This window comes from Stylophora pistillata, chromosome 7 (assembly GCF_964205215.1).
Source record: "Stylophora pistillata chromosome 7, jaStyPist1.2, whole genome shotgun sequence".
In the NCBI taxonomy this organism is placed as follows: Eukaryota; Metazoa; Cnidaria; class Anthozoa; order Scleractinia; family Pocilloporidae; genus Stylophora; species Stylophora pistillata.
The window spans coordinates 24,499,184-24,518,817 of NC_142525.1; the positions used below are offsets into that span (position 1 = coordinate 24,499,184).

The 19,634-nt window shown below is 38.0% G+C and overlaps 1 protein-coding gene across 1 annotated transcript; it reads right to left on the minus strand.

Annotated features, from left to right (window-relative positions):
• Positions 1 to 2,806: 2,806 nt before the first annotated feature.
• Positions 2,807 to 17,277, minus strand: LOC111339571 (uncharacterized). Its single transcript, XM_088728756.1, has 8 exons — positions 16,887 to 17,277; positions 9,351 to 9,561; positions 8,406 to 8,722; positions 7,326 to 7,466; positions 6,484 to 6,806; positions 5,058 to 6,116; positions 4,366 to 4,630; positions 2,807 to 3,688 (listed from the first exon to the last, which is right to left on the minus strand). The coding sequence occupies exons 1-8, from the start codon at positions 17,145 to 17,147 to the stop codon at positions 3,284 to 3,286; spliced, it is 2,982 nt and encodes a 993-aa protein (XP_088584882.1). The 5' UTR covers positions 17,148 to 17,277; the 3' UTR covers positions 2,807 to 3,283.
• Between the last annotated feature and the right edge of the window lie 2,357 nt (positions 17,278 to 19,634).

The window sequence follows — 19,634 nt, forward strand, 5'->3', positions numbered from 1 at the left end:
GTTTGAATGTATGACTAATTTAAGACAAGACATACATAAAAAGTAACACAATGCTGAGCATAGGTTTCTATTGTCGATTTCGGCTCAAAGCTCTATTCTCAGTTGGTCGAGAGCAAATCATTTACAATAATTATTGTATTTGGTTTTTGTGGGACTGTATTTTCAATAAGGAACACAGAAGAATTTAGCTAAGACAGGTGGATTTGGGGTTGTGAATGGAAGAATTTAGGGAAAAAAGGTAGGTGCCTAACAAGATCAGAACGCAAGCAATATTTTAATGAATCATATGTTGAGTAGTACTCTATAGTAATATTACTTTAACATTGCTAATAAGTTTTCACCCACTAAGATTTACAGTTGACCAAAAGGTTTTATTTAACAGGAAGTTCAGTGGAGATAGAGTGTCACCATAATAGATTTCAGGAACAATAATCAGAGAAATCACTTAAACACAACAGATTTCAATCTACAGGCAGGCGCATGAAGGTATCATATGATTTATAGAACCAGAATCTTCCAAGTTTTCTTATTATTGTTACTCCAAAAATGATCCTTGAGACGTGATAAGTTATCCTTTGTTTTCACGAAATTGTCATGAGAGTCAATCCTTGACCGGTATTGTTGGAATTCAATCGAGATTCCCATGCTTGTTTTGTCGTTCTGCAATATGTCTCTATGAATTCTCAACATTGCAAGGAGAGTGCAACTACAACACAACCTATTTCACTTTATGGCACTTTCAGGAGGCTTCAGACACTTTCAAACACTTTCAGACACTCAGTGGTGCAGCCCGCACCGATAGATCAAACCGATAGTTGTTGGCTTGCGAGAGTGCAATGACGCTTTTCAGTGTAGTACAACTTGTACCGAAGATTCAAGCATTGAAATGTTCTTTTTTAAAGGCGTAAAAGCTCTTGCACAAGCTGCAGTTATAACACAAGCCAGGTCTGGGTGTGTTGATTTGTGTGAGGAGCCCTAACTCTTGATGCAATCACCCGAAAACGAAAATTACTCGAGACCACGCTTACAACCAAGATGACTGACTCAGGCTGGTGCGCCCTACAGCATTAGACCGCATGACAGGCGCTTGACTCTCGTGGACAAATAAATAGATAAATAAATTCTTCATTTTCACGTGACATCACACTAATTGCGCTCACCGGTATTTAAAAGTTCTGGTGGATAAAGAAACTACCTTCTGGTGGACGAAACAAAGCGCCGAGTCAGGGGTCACCGATATTCTTTTTTCTTCGTAGTGCTTTTGCGATGGGTTATCTTTGTGCGGTTAAGAACTGTTGTCACAATAGTATCAGGGACAAAGGATTGTATCGATCTTTTAGATTTCCAGGCATCAAAAAATCCCAAGGAGAGGCCATACGCAAACTTTGCAGGGAGCGAGGACGCCTGTGGCTTGCTCGTATTTTCAGGAGCGATCCGGGAGAAAAAGCCATCGAAAATACTTGCGTTTGTAGTGATCAATTTAGAATAGGTTAGCAATCTAAAAGACATTATATTAGAGTTATTTTTTCAATATATATGACCGCGGAATGTTCCCCATATTCCTGAGCCTCCACGTTTGTTCGCGCCGTTTGTTCTAAACATGTCAAATTACATTCTTTGCTGTAGGGGAACCAGCTTACTTTATATCTACAACAGACCCAGAGTGGGCATCATCGTTAAAGCCTGGACAAAACAATGTTATTGAAAAGGAAATCGAAAAAGCAGTCGCACGTAATGATGGGACAGAACGTCGAGAGACAAAGAAGAGGAAAATCCAAGAAGAGGCAGAGGCTTTGGCTGCTAGAAAAGAAGCGGAAAGACTTGAAGCTGAAAGACTAGAGGCTGAAAAACTTGAGGCTGAAAAAGGTTCAATCAGAACAAAACGCCGCCTGTGAAATATTTAGTAAATTAGGATTCTCCTTTCAGCTGAGTTTACCATGTTTTTCCTCTTATTTATTTACTACTGAGTTCTATTCTTGGTTGAGTGAGTGTTTGGATTATAGAGTGTTACATATGTTCATTAAATAGAATCAAAATTACCAACAGTTGATATTATTACTAACTGAAACAAAAGGCAAATTAAGTGAAAGCTAGTCAAATAACTTACTCTGTACTCGAGTATTTCTTGTTAAACTTTTCATGGACTTAGTGTGCATAGTATTAATTTACCCATTCCGATATGAAGAAATCTTAAACACCATAGCCCTTCGTCGGAGCGAATAAAGGAATTGTGGGTTGCGTGTGCTTTTACAGGCAGAAAATGGAGATACTTTATTGGTGGGAACATGGCAAGGAGAAGAACACGATTAAATTAGTGGAATGAAAAGCGTTCGTTGATCCCTGTGGGATCATTCTACTAATTTATTCGTGTTTTTCTCGTTGCCATATTCCCACCAATAAAGTATCTCCATGAGATACTAAACAATATCGGAATGGATAAATGAAAATACTGAGATACTAAATCATATCGGAATGGGTAAATTAAAATAGTATACTGACCAAGGATGTTCCCCGAAACTGTCTTTGCTAAATTGACATGAAAACAGTAGTTGACTCTTCTTTTTAGTAATTTGTTGTTGTAAGTCCTGCATATACTTATTCTACATGTCCAATAACTCACCTGTTCTATCTGTCTGGCACTGATGGTCCACAAAATGAGATTCTGACTTACTAAGCAATAAAAATTAATTTATCATAGTCTCTTATTTATTTCTTGCTACTGAGTGCGCACACTATGTCCATGAGGAGTTTAACAAGAAATACTCGAGTACAGAGTAAGTTATTAGACTAGCTTTCACTTAAATTACCTCTTGTTTCAGTTAGTAATAAAATTAACTGTTGGTAATTTTGATTCTATTTCATGAACATAGTGTAACACTCTATAATCCAAACAGTCATTCAATCAAGAATAGAGTATTCACTAAACAATATCTTACATATTCCACTAAACAATATCTTACATGTAGATATTGTTGATATGTCCAAATTATTTCATTACCCCCTCCGACGCAGCCGCAAACAGTTTCTTTAGAAACTATCAGCCTTTATGCAAAAATAAAAGTTTGGATTCTCATTTCTGCAGGTGAAAAACGTAAAACTTTCGTCGTTTGTTCAATCGATGAAACACAAGGCGAGCGCTCTGCTGCGAAAGAAACAGATGTATTAAAGTGCTGGTTAAGTTTGACTACTTGCTTGCGATATAAAACTAATTAGACTAATCTATAAAAAGACAAAAGCAATTCATTATGGCAACCTTTATGTATAGTTTATATTTTCGTTCTTCCTAAAAGCTAGTCCATTCATTGCAGAGTTTAGCTATTTCTTCCTCACAATTTTCAGCTGTGGGGCGTTTTTCTGGGTCCTCATTCCAGCATCTTTCCGCAAGTTCTTTCCAGCGACGTGGAGGACTCTTCAGTTCCTCGACATCTTTTGGACGACACCCGTAATCAACCAATCGAAAGAAATGCTGTTTGTTTAACATATCAACGTTGGAAAATGCCTGTCGTCCAAACCACATTTCCCACAATATTATTCCAAAGCTGTATATGTCTGCTTTAAAGTCATAAAGTTTGGAATGGAACACTTCAGGTGCCATGTACACGGGAGATCCCTTTACAGTGCCGGTGATTTTACATGCTTCTTTAGAAACGCCGACATCACCTATCCTCACGGAATGCGTCTCGGTCAACTTAAATGAAATTATTGTGTAAAGAGATTGAAGCATGTGTATCATTACATTGTTTGATCATTATTCTTTTTCCCAAATGACTAAAATTGGATTTTTCTGTTCATAGTCAGTTTACCAACGAAAACAACTCAATTTACTGACTCGCTTGCTTTGTGTTTGACAATATTTTATAATGTTTTAGTAACTAGCATTCTCTTCAATTTGTAATCTTCTCTCATGTCCCCATATTGTTTTTATATGCGTCTGTTTTCCCTTTTCAGTAAAAACATCCATAAACAATAATAATGATAATAATAATAATAAAATTAATAATGTTGATGATAATGATGATGATAATAATAATAAAGATAATGTTAATAAATATAACAATAACAACAGCAAATAGTCGTTTGTCTCCAACTTACATGTAGATTGTGGCATTATGAATAAAAACTGGCAGTGTTCTACGGGTAACGAACTTGACGAGTTTAGTGTCACTCCAAGACGCGTGATTCAGAGGACTTCTGATTGGCACATAATTAAATTCCAGAAGCTTGGATGCCCACGATCAACAATCAAAACAGGAAGAAAAACAAACGTTTAGTTTACAGGAAGTGTGACACTGAATAAGTCAACTCCATTGCCTTAAAAGGCTGCCAGTATGCGTTTGAAATATCGTGATTTCGCTAGTTACATACCAAAATATTTTCGAGCTTGAGGTCTCTGTGGATAACGCCTTCTTTGTGCATAAAGTCAAGACCAGCAGTGATTTCTTTCGCCCAACGACATGCTCTGAGACCAGCTGTTTGTCCAGATATACCAGGAACGGATTCTCGGCACGCGAAGATGTGATTTTTGAGGTTTCCTGTGCACCTTTCCATCACCAAGATCATTCTTACATTGTCTTCTTTGTTTACAAGTGCAGTTCCAAGAAACTTTATGATATGAGGGTGATCCAATTTTCTGTCAAGGGAGCATATTACATATGAGCAATCAGGTAATGAAATATGCTTTGTTAGCATTGTAGAATGAACGAATTGGTATAATTGTGCGAATCATACCTAGTCGCACAAGGAAGCCTAGCAATGCCTTAGGTCGAGGTCTTGTTTACATTTTCCGCCCTATCAGTTCTGAATAAACAATGAGGTCACGCATTCTCCCCGATGTATACCTGAACGTCACAGCGCCAATCAAACCTTGTTTTATTCAAGCTTCCTATCTCTACAAAGAAAGTCTTTCAAATTATGGCGAGTCTGCTACGTAAGATATTCAATAAATAACAACTTTTTTCAATTGAATGGCACCTCAGAATGAAAAAAAGCCAGATGGTTGATGCAAAATTTTCTTCAAGCCTAGAACATTAACTTTGAATTGGTGGATATTTACTCACTTTAAAAGTGTCATTTCTTCAACGATGAGACTTGCATTTTCGACTTGCAGAGGTTTGCGGTATACCTTCACAGCCACTGTTTCTTCGCGTCCGTGTCTTCTCATCTTTCCTTCGTACACAGAGGCAAACGTACCAGACCCAAGAAAGGAAGATGCCTCTTCTTTCCACTCCAGCTCATCGTTGCAGTGGACACAGGCCTCCCTCAGCCCAAATGCTGCAAGATGTCCTCTGATAGGAAAAGCACCGTTCATAATTGGCTCGTACACTTCTAAAATCTTTTGGTGTGATTCCTTGTTGTCACGGAGTTCTTCACATAACTTTTTATTGGCCTCAATCATCTGCGGAACTTGATTTCCAATTTGTTCCAAATGTTTCAGATGCGTTTTAAGCATTTCATTTACGATAGACTTAGCAGCCTCTCCATTTATAACACACTTTAGAAACCTCTCTCTAATCCTGACAGAAGAAGCAAACGCGTTCATCATATGGATAATGGTATCACGTTCTCCCAAAGATCTGGAGATACCCTTGAATATTCCTAGCCTCTCAGCAAGAAGGTCAAGAATGAATATCAAGGAGGCGCTAAAGTTGCAGTGTGTGTAAATTGGAGTGGCCATTGAGACTACGCCCTCGGAGATATCATGTTGAAGATTCAGAATTTGCATTTTTGCTAAATTGTGTTGCTCCAAAAATTGTTGAAGAGGCAAGGTGAAAGCATTCGCAAATACATGATTTTTATCTTCCCACTGTTGCAAAATTACTTGCAGTTCTTCGTCTAACTCGCTTATGGATGGAAGAGATCCGGATAGTTGGAAGGCGATCTTTGCTCGCAAATCCTCTGATTTGAGAAATTCGCAAAGCTTTCTTTCGACCTCGTTGGCGCGGGCTGTCATATCTATGCGAATCCTACCAATAAGTTGGGTTTGTTGTCTCTGAAGCACTTCTAGACGATAAAGTATAGTGTCCATGTTTTTCTTGACCTTTTTACGATCTCTAGTGACGTTCATCGTAACCATCTTTGTTTGGCAAATGAGTTGGTACATTACAAAATCAAGCCATCTGTATTGAAATGGGAAAATAAAAAGAGCATTAAAATTTTAAACTTAGTTTTGCAACTCGTAGTATTTAAGTATGACTTAGGTTACATGCAAAACAAAGATTAGCAAATGACTAAATGGTCAACGTAATGATCCTTCCCTTTGTAAATGACCTTGCTTGTTTATTCCTTTAATTTAAGTTCCTTTAGTTTTCTCATAAATAACAGTGTTTGGAGGACAACGACATCTTAATAATTCAAAGCTTTCCTTATCGTACTTATCTATATTGTTTACCCCTCAGCTTTCTTTTTAATAAATTTTCTTTAACAGTTATAATCAACATAAATCTATGACACCCAATTCCAAATTTAAAGAATGTATGCACCTACCTCCAGTGAATTTCCAACCTCTGTTCTATGCATTTCACGACAAAAGAGCGTATACCATTCATCAGGGTAATAAAGTCGGCTTTGATTTCCCCACGGCTCTGTGCATCAAGAGCGTTTTTTGCTGACATGTAGATGATCTGAGATTCAGGAAGAAGACCGGGCCACCACTCTGCTAATTTGACCACTGTGTGTTCCTTCACTTCGACAGCTTCGTCTTCTGGAACTTGGTCCCATTTGTTGCATACGAACAAAGCACATCTAGAGGGAAACTCTTCTTCTCTCTCACGCGCTATTTTACCAAGCTCGCTCAGTAAATATACAAGCTTTGTGGGAAACAAAAGGTTGCCAATTAACAACATACCATAAAGAGCTTTAAAATTAATCTGCGTCAATTTTATTTTATTTTATCTTTATTTTATTTAGCTTCGCCAACTGGCAGGGACATCGCAACAGCTTGCGCCGATTACTGCGGGCCCAATAAACCCACCCATCTCACCCCAGGGGAGGACATCCATCACACAGTAATCTCGTGTGTGGGAAATCAACGTCTCCTACCCCAACCCTGCAGGAGAAGGAACCTCCATTTATTCGTCCCTATCCGAGAAGACCAGAATATCTAACCATTTCTTGATGTTATAGAAAGGCAGCAAACTCTTCTCAATTATTTTAAGACCCTGAGTGTTGGTCCGAACCCTCGACCTTCCGCACAACAGTACAGCGCTCTATCCATTGAGCTAACCAGGAGGCGTCTAAAAGCTTATTTCTAACTTGGATTCGTCCTTTGCTTTACCGTATATTTTTAAAAAGTTTTATCTCATTGCTACCCAAATTGCACTACTTACCCTGTCTTTCTGAACCCCTCCGGCGTTTGCGCTGTTTATGACATAAATAAATCCAAAGGCTCGAGGAAGATAGTCTGTTACCGCTTCGTCCATTACTACCGATTCGCCAACACCGGGACTATCAATGATAGTGACACCTTTCTAAAACACAGAAATTAACGCCAAATATTTATGTATAGTCAATTATTTACTCTTTTTGGTATAGATTAGATAGTGTAGTATCAGCTACTATTGGACTTTAATTCCATTGTGTAATTTACTCAAACTCACCAATATTTAGAGTAAGACTGAGAATGGATCAATCTGCTTTTCATTATTATGGACTTTAGTTGGCTTCAATGCTGTAATAATTCTCAGGCTGGCAACTTTTAATGTATAACATTTTAGTTCAGTCAACGAGGTGGTTAATTTGCAAACTCTTTAGCTTGGTTTAGACGTTCATGATAATTGATTGCAAAAACAGAGATCTTGGCAACTGAAGGGGCCCACCTTATCATATTGTGTTAGGAACTTTGTGCTAATCTTGTTGTTTTTGTTCGCTGCGATTCGCGATCTTGGAGCCTTCAGTTTTTATATTTGGCCCGCGGTCTCGCCTTCTTCGCCCATCATCCCTTGCGCGAAAAAAAAAACATGTGCTCTTGTAAAAATGGCGCCGTTGTGTTCAGCTTGTAGCCTACTGTTTCGTTGAAGTTTCAGTTTTATGGGACGGTGTTGACGTTCCGAACTTTAAATGCGAGCAACAACGTATGCATGATTATTTATTATATTTTTCTTGTTTGTATTTGTTATGTGTTTTCCCTTCTTAAATACATTTTGGAATTTCTGTCACTTAGGTTTTACCTTGTTGTGTTCTACCACTAAAACTGGAGTTAAAGCGTTCGTTGTGTATACCTTGTTTTGACACCGTCATACAAATCAACCAACGAAGTATTTAACACTGGAAAGAGTTGTGAAGCAAGATTAGGGGCTAGCCTAGTTGACTTACTGAAGAAAACTGAGATGAGTCTTATATCTTAGTTCAAGGATACTCGTGATGCTTGGTTCCGCGATAATACATTTAACAGCTTAATGACTACCTACTTCCAAAAGTTGATGAGGCCAGAAGATTTCAACCTTCTTGTAAATTGAGCCTTTTCCTCGGTCTGCACCTTTCACCTGGAGAAAAGGTGAGATTTGCTGGAGGTAGCTCTTCCCTGAAGATTGTTTTGGATTATCGAGAAATATGGTGGATTTTAATCCTGTTTCCGAATCTGAGTCTTTGAAGTGTGCCACAATTTTTCTTTCCTCTCCGTACTTCAACTCGCATAACGTGGAAGTTGTGCTCAGCGATGAAGATGGAAGAAGCCTCTCTCCCAGAATGAGATTTATTAGGCTGCTTTTCCCAGCGCTTGTCTCGCCTAAAACAATAAGATAAACAGACGCCCTCATCCAGATGTCATAACTAAACTACATGTGCTACTGTAAGCATGAAGTACGTTATTGTTCATTCGTGAGATTTTTCTAAAAGTGCTTACAGTAGGTGTTCGTTAAGACAGCAAATGTCTTTAAGATCTTTCAATGTCATTTGGCCCGCACGTCCACTCATGCTTATCGATAGTTAGAAGTAAAATAATGTCGTAGTGAGTTCGCAGTCAGTCGATCAGAGTTAAGGAATCAGAGAGAATCAGGGTTAGCAAAAGTCAATCAGAGAGTGGTCAAAGAGAATTGAGAGATGCATATTTGCTTTTAGCACTCGATCGCTTCTCTTTTCTTTGACTGCTCTCTTACTGATTATGGCTGACTCTATATACCGTGGCTAGTCCTCTAGATTAAAAAAGGCAGAAATAGAACAGGCCTAGAATCCTTTAGTTGGTGCCTTTTCTCGAACGTGGTATGATCTGCAGCTAGTTCCCCTCTGTACGGTGTAAATGAAATGGCCCTTAGATGGGCCAATCCCTGGTCAATTGAAGAATTTCACAAGCCTGGAGGGGAAATAAAAAAAGTTAAAAGGCCGATGTGTTTGGTAAATTTTCTAGCTTCACTTACCTGCAACAAGAATATAGTATTCCTTCTGATCTAGTTGACTGATGTGTTGATTCATTTCCTCAAAAATTTTGGTTATATTCACCTGCAGCAAGGGCAATGAATGTTTCTCATTCAGTTCATTCAAAAAATCTTTGGCTTTGGAAAATTCTCGCAGCAGTAGGTTTCTTTTGCGTTCGTCTTCAATTTTTGCCTCCGATAGAATAGAAAGAGCCTAGAAGAACACATAACAATTATTTTAAAGGCATATTTTTGCAATGTCTCCCACTTCCAAGAAAAGCAGTCAGCGTGTAGGAGTCCTGGTGCGACTAAGAAACTTAATACTCACTGGTACCAAACTACAACTATTTAAAGCTGCTATTCTTCCCTAGCTAACTTATTCGCATCTTCTTTGGTTCTTCTATCGTGCTAATGACAGTAGAAAATGAGACAGTGTACAAGAAAGGGTTCTCAGAGCTATTTACTGCGACAGATCATGAAGTCATAATAAATTACTGAATACAGCTAGTATATGCACCCTGCGTAACAGACATTTAAAAGATAAATTATAGCTGTTCTTATGTACAAGACAAAAAACAACATCTGCCCGAAATATATTGCAGACCTTTTCCAAATGACACACACCAAATATTTACTGAGAAACAAGGACTTTCCCACACCTAGATTTAATACGACCATTCATGGAAAGCATTCCATCAGACATATTTGCCTAAAGTTGTGGAGTCTGATACCTAAAAATGTAAGAGACCTTCCTGCATAATCTGTGTTTAGGCAGCATACTAAAAAGCTTGATGTAAATTTCTTACCGTGGCCGATACTCATTGTTCTGAATGTATTTTAGGTCGTATATAATAGACACTTAAGAGGTCGTGACTGTAAATATCGAGAATTGCTGGCCAGGCTAAAAAAATCGAAAATTCTGATAATTTGCCTGGAAAACCCCTTTAGGGAGATATATTAAAAAAATATATTTCAAAGTTTGAAAAATAAAATGTGTCCAAGGAAATGGTGAAAAACGAAATTTCGGGTTCTTACCTAATTAATTATGCAAAAAATACAGTAAAATTGAGGAACTTTAGCGTGCTAGTACTAAAGGAGGATGTTTCGTAAGAAATCGTGGGGGTGTTTTTACTTCAAAGTATAATTATTGTGAATTTTATACGTGGCAATTTAAGGAGCTTTGGTTTAATTTTAAAATTCACATGATTTTTTAACTAAGTGCTGTCAAATGCTTGTTGCAAAAAGCGAAAAATCGACCAGCTTCAAACCTTCAAAACGTGTCTTGTTATGTGTGGCATCATGTCAAACTACGTGCTGGCACAAAGTTTGGTCCTTATACTAAAGTAATATGTAATAAAAAATTTGGGTAATTCAGAAACGTGCCGGCAAAACATAAAGCTTTGCGGCACACTGTGGCCAGAGGTCACGAGTTTGCATGATGCAATCAGTTGAAGAAATCGTACCGCCTAACGGTTCTGGTGTAGGAAGGGCTCTTTTGACGGCTTCAACATAAAATGTACAAGAATAATGACTAGTATTTAATACCGTTTAATTCTTTTTCAAGCCAATGAGGGTTTTTATCTCGATACTTGAGGAAAAGCAAAATGTTTCAATTGCGTGACAATTGTCACGTTGGATCAAAGGTGAAGTTGCCGAGTAAAGCGGACACGATCCTTTATTTCGTCAAAACTCCACTCTAAAGCATCCAGTCCTATATATCTCGTTTTAAATTATTTGTATAAACTCTTTAATGAGTCTTTATCGAACCACATCTCGCCGGCCTGATCCTGTTTGACTTCAGGCTGACTGCCAAGTGCGGTTCGAAGGGGACTTTTTCATTTCCGGTTTGCGCCTTTGATACGGGGACCGCGGAGCTATAGGGTTGAGTGGGCTTTAGCCCCACCAGGAACAATTTATTATTATCATTATCATTTATTTTAATCTTTGTAATTAAAAAAAAGTTGACAAATTTTTCCTAGGACTGAAGCGCGTTTCCGGTGATTTTAGAAGCTCTAGATTTCAAAAATTGCGGGGGGAGCATATGCCAGGACACTCCATTTAGCAGTCTTTCTGAACCAAGAAAGGCGTACTAAGAAACAGACAAAAGGAGGCTCTCCTCGGAGGGGAGGCCCCAGGACCCTCATTGATAAGTTGGTGTCAATGAGCTCACACTACGCGGGAAATAAAATAGCCCCTTCGATTTAAAATATGCTCCATGGCCCCCATTTTATATCAACGTTCATATAAAACTCAATTTTTTTCATGCAGCCTTTTGCCATTTGCCTTTTGAACTGCACTGCATGCATGAGCAGCATCAAACAAGATCTTTGAGCAGAGCGATGTAAGATGTCTTTCTCTCTGATCAAGCCCAGGTTACATTTTAATTTAACTGCTCAAAAATAGACTCCTTAGCGTTTGACAAATTAAACTCTTCTTACATAGCAACCAGATCTTCCACGGTTACAGCTTGTGCGCAGAGGGCTGTCTGCTGTTTCACTTTTGGTGCCATTCTGGAAAAAGTGAAGCTACTTGTTGAGTCGCCAAAAACTCGGAGACACTGAACAAGCGCTTCCCTTTCGATCCCTTTTCTCTTCTCATTTCTGTTGCAACCATTTCCGCGTCGACCTTTTTGCCACTTTCTTGTTTGATGGTAAGTCGAACTGTCAGATATTCTCTTTGCTTTTCGTTAAACCGGTAAGCTTTAATTTCTTAACTTGTTTGAAAGCGAAGCCTTCAGTGCTACGAGGACAGCTTTCAGGAGGTAGAGGAATAGTTGGCATGGAACTTGAACCTTCCTCGAGCCTTGCGGAATATTTAACCTTCGCTTTATCAAGAAATGTCTCCCTTTCAACCTTCTTTGTGCATGTTCCGAACACGAGATGCTTTTTCTGAGAAGAATGCCTTTGGAAACCACGCATGCCGCCCTCTTTTGGACATGGAAACACTTGAACATCGCCTTTCGCTTCACGGCCAGTAGGCTTCACTTAGTAAGCTCTTCAAGTTTTCTCCTTGGGGCGATCTCTTTAAATTCGCTGAGGGAATATTTTGGTAATGGCGTTCTGTGGAAAATAATAATATGAAAGATGATCAACGACAAAATCAAACACACCTAAAAATTATCCAGAGCGAGATTTGGTGCGTTTTCCGCAGCGAAAATAGCGTTAGGTGCAGCTTGTGCACTGCTACCTAAATGAAGTTAAAGTTTCTTTTTCCAGTATAGCGTTCGAAATAAAAAAAAGAAACTTGAAATAAATTTTTATAACAAAAACTGGCGCCAGGTTTGATGTTTTCAAGTGATCTTGATTTCAAGCTTTCCCTCGCTGAATTTTTTAGTCTCAAAACTAAAGAGAGATCATGCTACATTATAGCTAGAAACTGGAAAGAGGATATAGAGTAAAGTTTACCATTTGTTCCTTCCAAAGAGATGCGTTTGCCGGGGCCTTTATCAAATGTCTGCCACACCCTCATTCCACCAGGATAAAATCTGAAGTTGTTCCGTAAACTGATGTCATTAATCTTCTTTTGCGTGGGGGAACAGTTTCGCGTTTCCCGAGACTGTCTAACACTAGTCACTACACGAATCCCAGAACTTGCACCACAAGCCCCCCAAAGAAGAGAAGCAAAGCTACAGAATGACATCGTTTTCTTTTTGTGCTCTGTGAAAAACCTCGCTCGTGTTTACCTTTAAGAAAAAGACCGTGATCACATCATAGAGAATTATCGCCCGGACTGCAACACGGTATAATTGTTACCGTGACATAACTCTTTTTTATCAATTCTTGTGACAGAAATGTGGCCCTTTTTCCGAAAAAGATAAGAGTAAATAGCAAAAAAAATAGTTGGGCTGTTATCTTAGGTGAAAAACTACACAGCAGAAGCTTGCGGTGTTGCGTGACTTTGTTTACTCGCACAACATTTTTCAAGATACGCAAGATATTTCAAAAGAAATATTATCGCAGTTGCAGAAAACGTAGCTATTCAACTAAGAATAATGTCGATGATAAACACCTAGTCAACAAAAATGGTGAAATATACAGCGGCCCTTATCTATAGTTAGGTGTAGGTGGTGCTGTTGAAATAGCGAGTCAACAATAACAAAGTCTTCTGCAATTCAAATTAACAGAAAATTTCGTATCTACACATCAATTTACAGCCCTCTTCAGCAATGTTTATGGATTTTTTATTGTATAAATTCATATCATTTCCATATCAAATAATTGTTTTAACCATCTTTGACTATCTTGTTTACTTCGTAGCTCTCAAGTACGATTTCTAGAACTGATTTATATCATGCACATTCATGACCTTGGCCACATTGCGTCGTAAAATCTTGTATTTTGCCGGCACTTTTCAGAATTACCCAAATTTTTTATTTCATATTATTTTAGTATAAGGACCAAACTTTGTGCCAGCACGCATTTTGACATGATTTCTCACATACCAAGACGCGTTTTGAAGGCTTGAAGTTGCTCGAATTTTCGCTTTTTGCAACAAGTGTTTGAGAGTACTTTGTTAAAAAATCTTGTAATTTTTAAAATTAAACCAAAGCTCCTAAAATTGCAATAAATGAAAATTGAATGAATTATATTTTCAAGTAAAAACATCTCCGATTTCTTACGAAACATCCTCCTTCAGTACTAGCACACTAAAGTTGCCCAATTTTACTGTATTTTTTGCATAATTAATTAGGTAAAAACCCAAATTTTCGTTTTTCCCCATTTTCTCGGAAACTTTTGATTTTTCAGACTTTGAAATTTTTTTTGCTAATATATCTCCCTAAAAGGGTTTTCCAGGAAAATTATCAGAATTTTCGATTTTTCAGCTTGGCCAGCGATTCTCGATATTTACAGTCATGGGCTCTTAAGTATTTTATTAAGTCTAAGCACATATAAATGATATTATTTACTACGTACTCATTTTATCAATTGTAAATAGTGTTATCAGTTTTAATGCTTTACTTTAATTTATTCATAGTGTCCCCATTGAGTGGTTCCGTACTGCTATTTCAGTATGACACTTAAATAAAGGTATTCATACATATGATGCACGATCCTCGCAGTAGATAGCGCTATTTAAGCAATAGCGAAAATCAGACCTGAAAAAATCAGGCCTGTACGGGATTGGAACCACTGACCTCTGCGATACTAGCGCAGCGCTCTACCACTTGAGCTAACAAGCCAACTGGGAGCAGGCCGTTAAGTTGCTTCGTAATAAACCCGTGAAAGTGATAAATCAGATACTATGAAAAATATATGAAGTTCACATATTTTGAACTGCGGTATTAGATACATATGATGCACGATCCTCGCAGTAGATAGCGCTATCTAAGCAATAGCGAAAATCAGACCTGAAAAAAATCAGGCCTGTACGGGATTCGAACCACTGACCTCTGCGATACTAGTGCAGCGCTCTATCAATTGAGCTAACAAGCCAACTGGGAGCAGACCGTTAAGTTGATTCGTAATGAACCCGTGAAAGTAATAAATCAGATACAATGAAAAATATATGAACTTCATATATTTTTCATTGTATCTAAAGGTATTCATTCACTCATTCACCCAGACACTGAGGCGTATAAAGCATTGTCTTCTTTTGTGTTTGTAAACGATCGTAACATGTTATGACAATGGGAAGGTGACAAGAGACAGCTAATTTATTCTGTTAGCTCGTCAGTTTTGGACAAATAAACACCTTGTTGCGTGCCAATGCTCTATATGTATAGGTAGGATTGGCTTGAATGTTGATATAGAGATGATTCATGGTGAATACATTTGTTTCTGGTGATAGCAATGACCAGCAACATCTAGCAACAACATATTTTTACGAAAACATGCAGATTGGTGGTCATTAAATCCAAGGCAAACTTAAAAAATAATGAAAATGACAGTCGTTGGACAATGTCAATGATCTGTTTTTTAAGTGTTTAACCTTCCTGCATTCGAAGAATGTATTTGATGGCGTGACTAAAACGGCGTGTTTTGACCTGTAGGGTCGTTTTGTTTGGCGCCCTCAAAAATTTCCTTTTGAACATCCCGAACATTGTGTTGCATCTATTTATATACTTTTTTTGTAGAAAGTTTTTAAGGATTGTGGCTGCTACCAACACTGAATAATCGTACTGCTTACAGACAGTCGCGTTCATAATTAACTCAAGGCGGAAGAAAACCAAAATAAGAAAAGGAAAACCCAAAAGTTACTTTGCTTTGGTAATGGAATTTCTCGCGGCTGAGAATTAAAATCGACGACTGGAAGACTTGCAACTTGCCGATTCTGGCCGTGAATTGTTTTTTTTTTTTTTTTTTTTTTTTAATGATTCTATCTTTAGCCATCACCCGCACACTTAATTACAACTTCTTCTTTTTCGCGGATTTTGGATGCTTTCCTCTTTTTTTTTTCATTTAATTACCAATAAAGTCGACTTTTCTCGTTCAAAAAGGTCTATTCTATTTATAGAGTAAACAAAACAATATATGGTTGCTTTTAGATGTGGAATTTCTTCTCCTCTTTCTTGTGTTCAACTCGATATCTCACTCATTCACAGCGCTCATTCGTGAGCTGTCTTGTATTATTCGCTATTTATCACATACAGCGAATCAGCCTATCAACCTTTAGTCACAAAGTATTCATACATGCATTATGCATGTACACTCATGGAGCTGTCTGACTTCGCATACTCTCGCGTGACCTTCTCGAAAACATTTCTCAATAGTAGCAGTTTTAGATGCCACGGTTAGACACTTTGGTTTTAGTTTACTGTGTTGACTAGCGGTTACACATAATTTGCGATATGTTATGTGAAAACGTGTCACGTATCTCACCGGAGGGAAATATTGAATCTAAAGTTTAGTCGTCCAGTTTGATAAGATTCACCACTTTACGCTTCCCACTTGTTGAAAAACTTGACGTGAAGAAGATTTGAAGCGACGATTGCTGTACAGCTCACAACTAAATACCGTTGTCTTATCAGTTACTATACAAATTTGCACTTAGGCCTATGTTCGCAATAGCCTTGCACACACGCGTATGTCCGCACGACTTTCGCTTCCATTCGCAAACGAACCATACATCAGGTATATGTTTTTGTATTTGTTTTAAGTTTACCGTTTTAGTAATGTCGACGTGCGCGAGATATAACATACTGATTGAGCTAGAATTCATCATCGACAACGGCGTAAAGCCGCATAACGATTAGATAGCAAAATCTGTCACGTAACAAGGAGATCAGTAAATCCAGGAAAATATAAACAGTTTATATTCTCTTTGTAATATATAGACTGACTTATTCAGTGCAAAAACTACTCCGTTGCATATCATGCTTTTCGGTACTTTTGCCAAAATCACCTCAATTGCATATTTCATAATTATTATTCTTTATATTTCCATCGGGGAAACAAAGTTCACTTGATTTGATTAGCCGATTATTTTGCCCTACTGAAGTGATTTATTTGTTCGAGGTCGATGACGATCTTTCTGTTTAAATAATTCATAGGTGCAATACAGCTTCAAGGAAGAGGTTTCAATTGTCTGGAAAACGCGTACCTGATGAGCCGTCCATCTGGCTTTGTTAAGAGATGTCTTTGAAGCAGCCTCTGTGTGTGTTTTCGTTTCATCAATCGTTTTTGTTCCTTCGCATGAAATACCAGGATCCTCCATACCTCGAATCATGTCTGTTGTGTTGTCAATTCTGTCGACACTTTTCACTGCCAGTGCATCCCAAGTTACTCGTGGATGAAAAAATAAGCAATACAAAGTAATCAAGGTAACGATGAAATAAACCAAAATAAACCAAAACCATTCCATCTCAATTTTTAAGACAAATTATTGTTTAGTGCACTCGAGCGAGAATTGCAATGTCTACTCTGCAACGTAATCAGATATGCCCTAGTTCTTAGTCCCCTTCTTTGGCAGAAGAAGGGGACTAAGGCCATTCGTTTCATTTCCTTGGTAAAATGCAGATTTGATGTGAACCATACTGAAATTCATTATTCGCTGGCTAAATGAAATTCTAGAAACAAAAGGGCTGATTTGAGTATTGTGTAATCGTTGGTGAATGTCTTTCCTTCTTTTCTGGTCTTCGACTTACTAATTAGCTTTAAGATTTATCATTTGAATTAAATATCATCTTTCCTCTGTATGCCTCTCGTTTTCAAATACACCGCTATTAGAAAATTCCATTCCATCCTTCTAGCTCTTCTTGAGGTGATTCCTTTAAAAAAAATTATCCAAATATAATTTTTAAAACTTTCCTCTAATGTTCCCTTCCGATGTCTGTTTGCAAAACTATAATTTAAAAAATGGTCACCGTGCTTGTTTAAGAGATATGATGGGTCAAACTTACCCCATTTATGCTTAAATTGCACTAGTCAGACAGGTAGTTCCTGCTTCTAGAGTAGCACTTGAAAAGAACTTGTATATTATCGACTAATGATAGGAAGCTCAAGCATAAAAGTGACCGCACCTTAAGCCAAAACTGAAACAGTTTAAGCTGGAAAAATAAATCGACAACGCGTAATGGATGGGGTAGGCTTTTTTTTGTTTGTTTGTTTGTTCGTATCAAAAAATATAGGAATTTACATTGTTAGTTTTAGTGCCATGAACATCACGTCGTGAGTGCAACATGCATAAAACAGAGTTAATATACCTGACATCTTGCCTAGCATTTCGGTCTCCCCACAAATGCTCCAGTGCAGTCTAAGTTTATGTAAAAAAAAATGCCTCGCACAGTACTATGTTAAAGAGGGTTCGGGGAAGTGACAAAAAATGTAATGCAATCCGTTGAAAGGCTGTCACGCAAGAAGTCGTGACCACCCTTGTAGCTTGGCCACGACATAAAAGTAACATCTCAGCACACAAAATTTAAAGTGGAATTGCATTGAGTTGCGGAGTACAAATTTGCCGAAGTTTCATAACTTTTTATTGCTTTATGGTGGGGACAACGGCCATCTGGTCGTGTTTTGAAATTTTCCTTTCTTCGGAGATAGCTGTGGTGTTCGGATGGCACGAGAAACGGAGATATATTCTTGGATTTCAACACAGAACTTTCAATATTTTCTAACATGTGTCGTCGCCATTACCGGAAGTGATTATACATCGAATCATGAACGGAAGCGAGGCTGAATTAATGTAAACGTAAATCGAATACAGCACAATAGCAAAGCGCAATAGAACTTTATAATATAAGTTTTGAAACATTTTCACCGGGGGAACTCTTTAAGAATTAATAAAATGAATTACGACCCAGTCCAAGTAATAATTATGATTTGTATTTTAGGAATGACGCCAGCTTTATTCTCACGAAAAATTGAACGAGTGCGATCTACGGGCAACGTTTGATGGTTTTGAAAGAGATTAAGGGGAGCGCGATCCCAGCATTCAAAATAGTATTCCGTTTTGCTAAACAAAGCAATTATCATTTCTTAAGTAGCAACCGAACTTTGTAAACCCAATTTTTTTTTTCACGTAAACACTGAGACCTCAAAGAGTGTACAATTAGTATACTGATGTTTCACTCTCCCAAACTTCGATGAAAAGAAAAAAACTTTGGTGACAGTAAGAGTGTGAGTTAATATTTGCGTGGAAGTAGTAAACGAAGACAATAAAACTTTGGTTCCCGCTTTCCCTCACATGTTCGGAAAATGCTATAAATAAACCTTTTGTAGAGGGTAGACCTTTTGTAGTTGCCCCACTAAAAAGGGGTGCAAAGAGTAGACTCCGTTCAGAAGTTGTGAAACAAAACGGATAGTCTAACAAGGCTTTCTAAGTAGATTTATTTAGAACTTTTCATTTCTATACAACGAAAGATAACTACTCAGCCGTTGTGCTCATTTCTTTGGCATGCTTGCAAAGCACAAGAACTCTGACGCCGACAGCAACGGGATATTAAAGTCCCAGATGCCGCACCCTTAAAACACATGTCAGATAAAGGTAATTTAGAGTCCTTTAGTGCTCTATGATCACAAATAACTCGCAAGAAATGAATGACATTTTACTCAGATGTCTAATCAAAGTATGAAGAAAACTAAAAATGTAGTTTTAATATACTTATGTTTATTGGCTATTATAAAAAATTATACCACAACTTAAAAGAATAATTAGAACCTCACTGTGTACTCACACCCCTCTGTCACGGACCTGGTGGAACCCGACCTGGTGAGTTATTTCGCCTTCTCCGGTGGAATTTTGACCTCCCTGGCACCTGGCGGTTATTTAAAAATTCCCTGGTGAATTCTTTTTCCTCCCTGGTGTAGAATTTTAGCTTCCCTGGTGAGGTGTGGTCCCCTGCAAGAA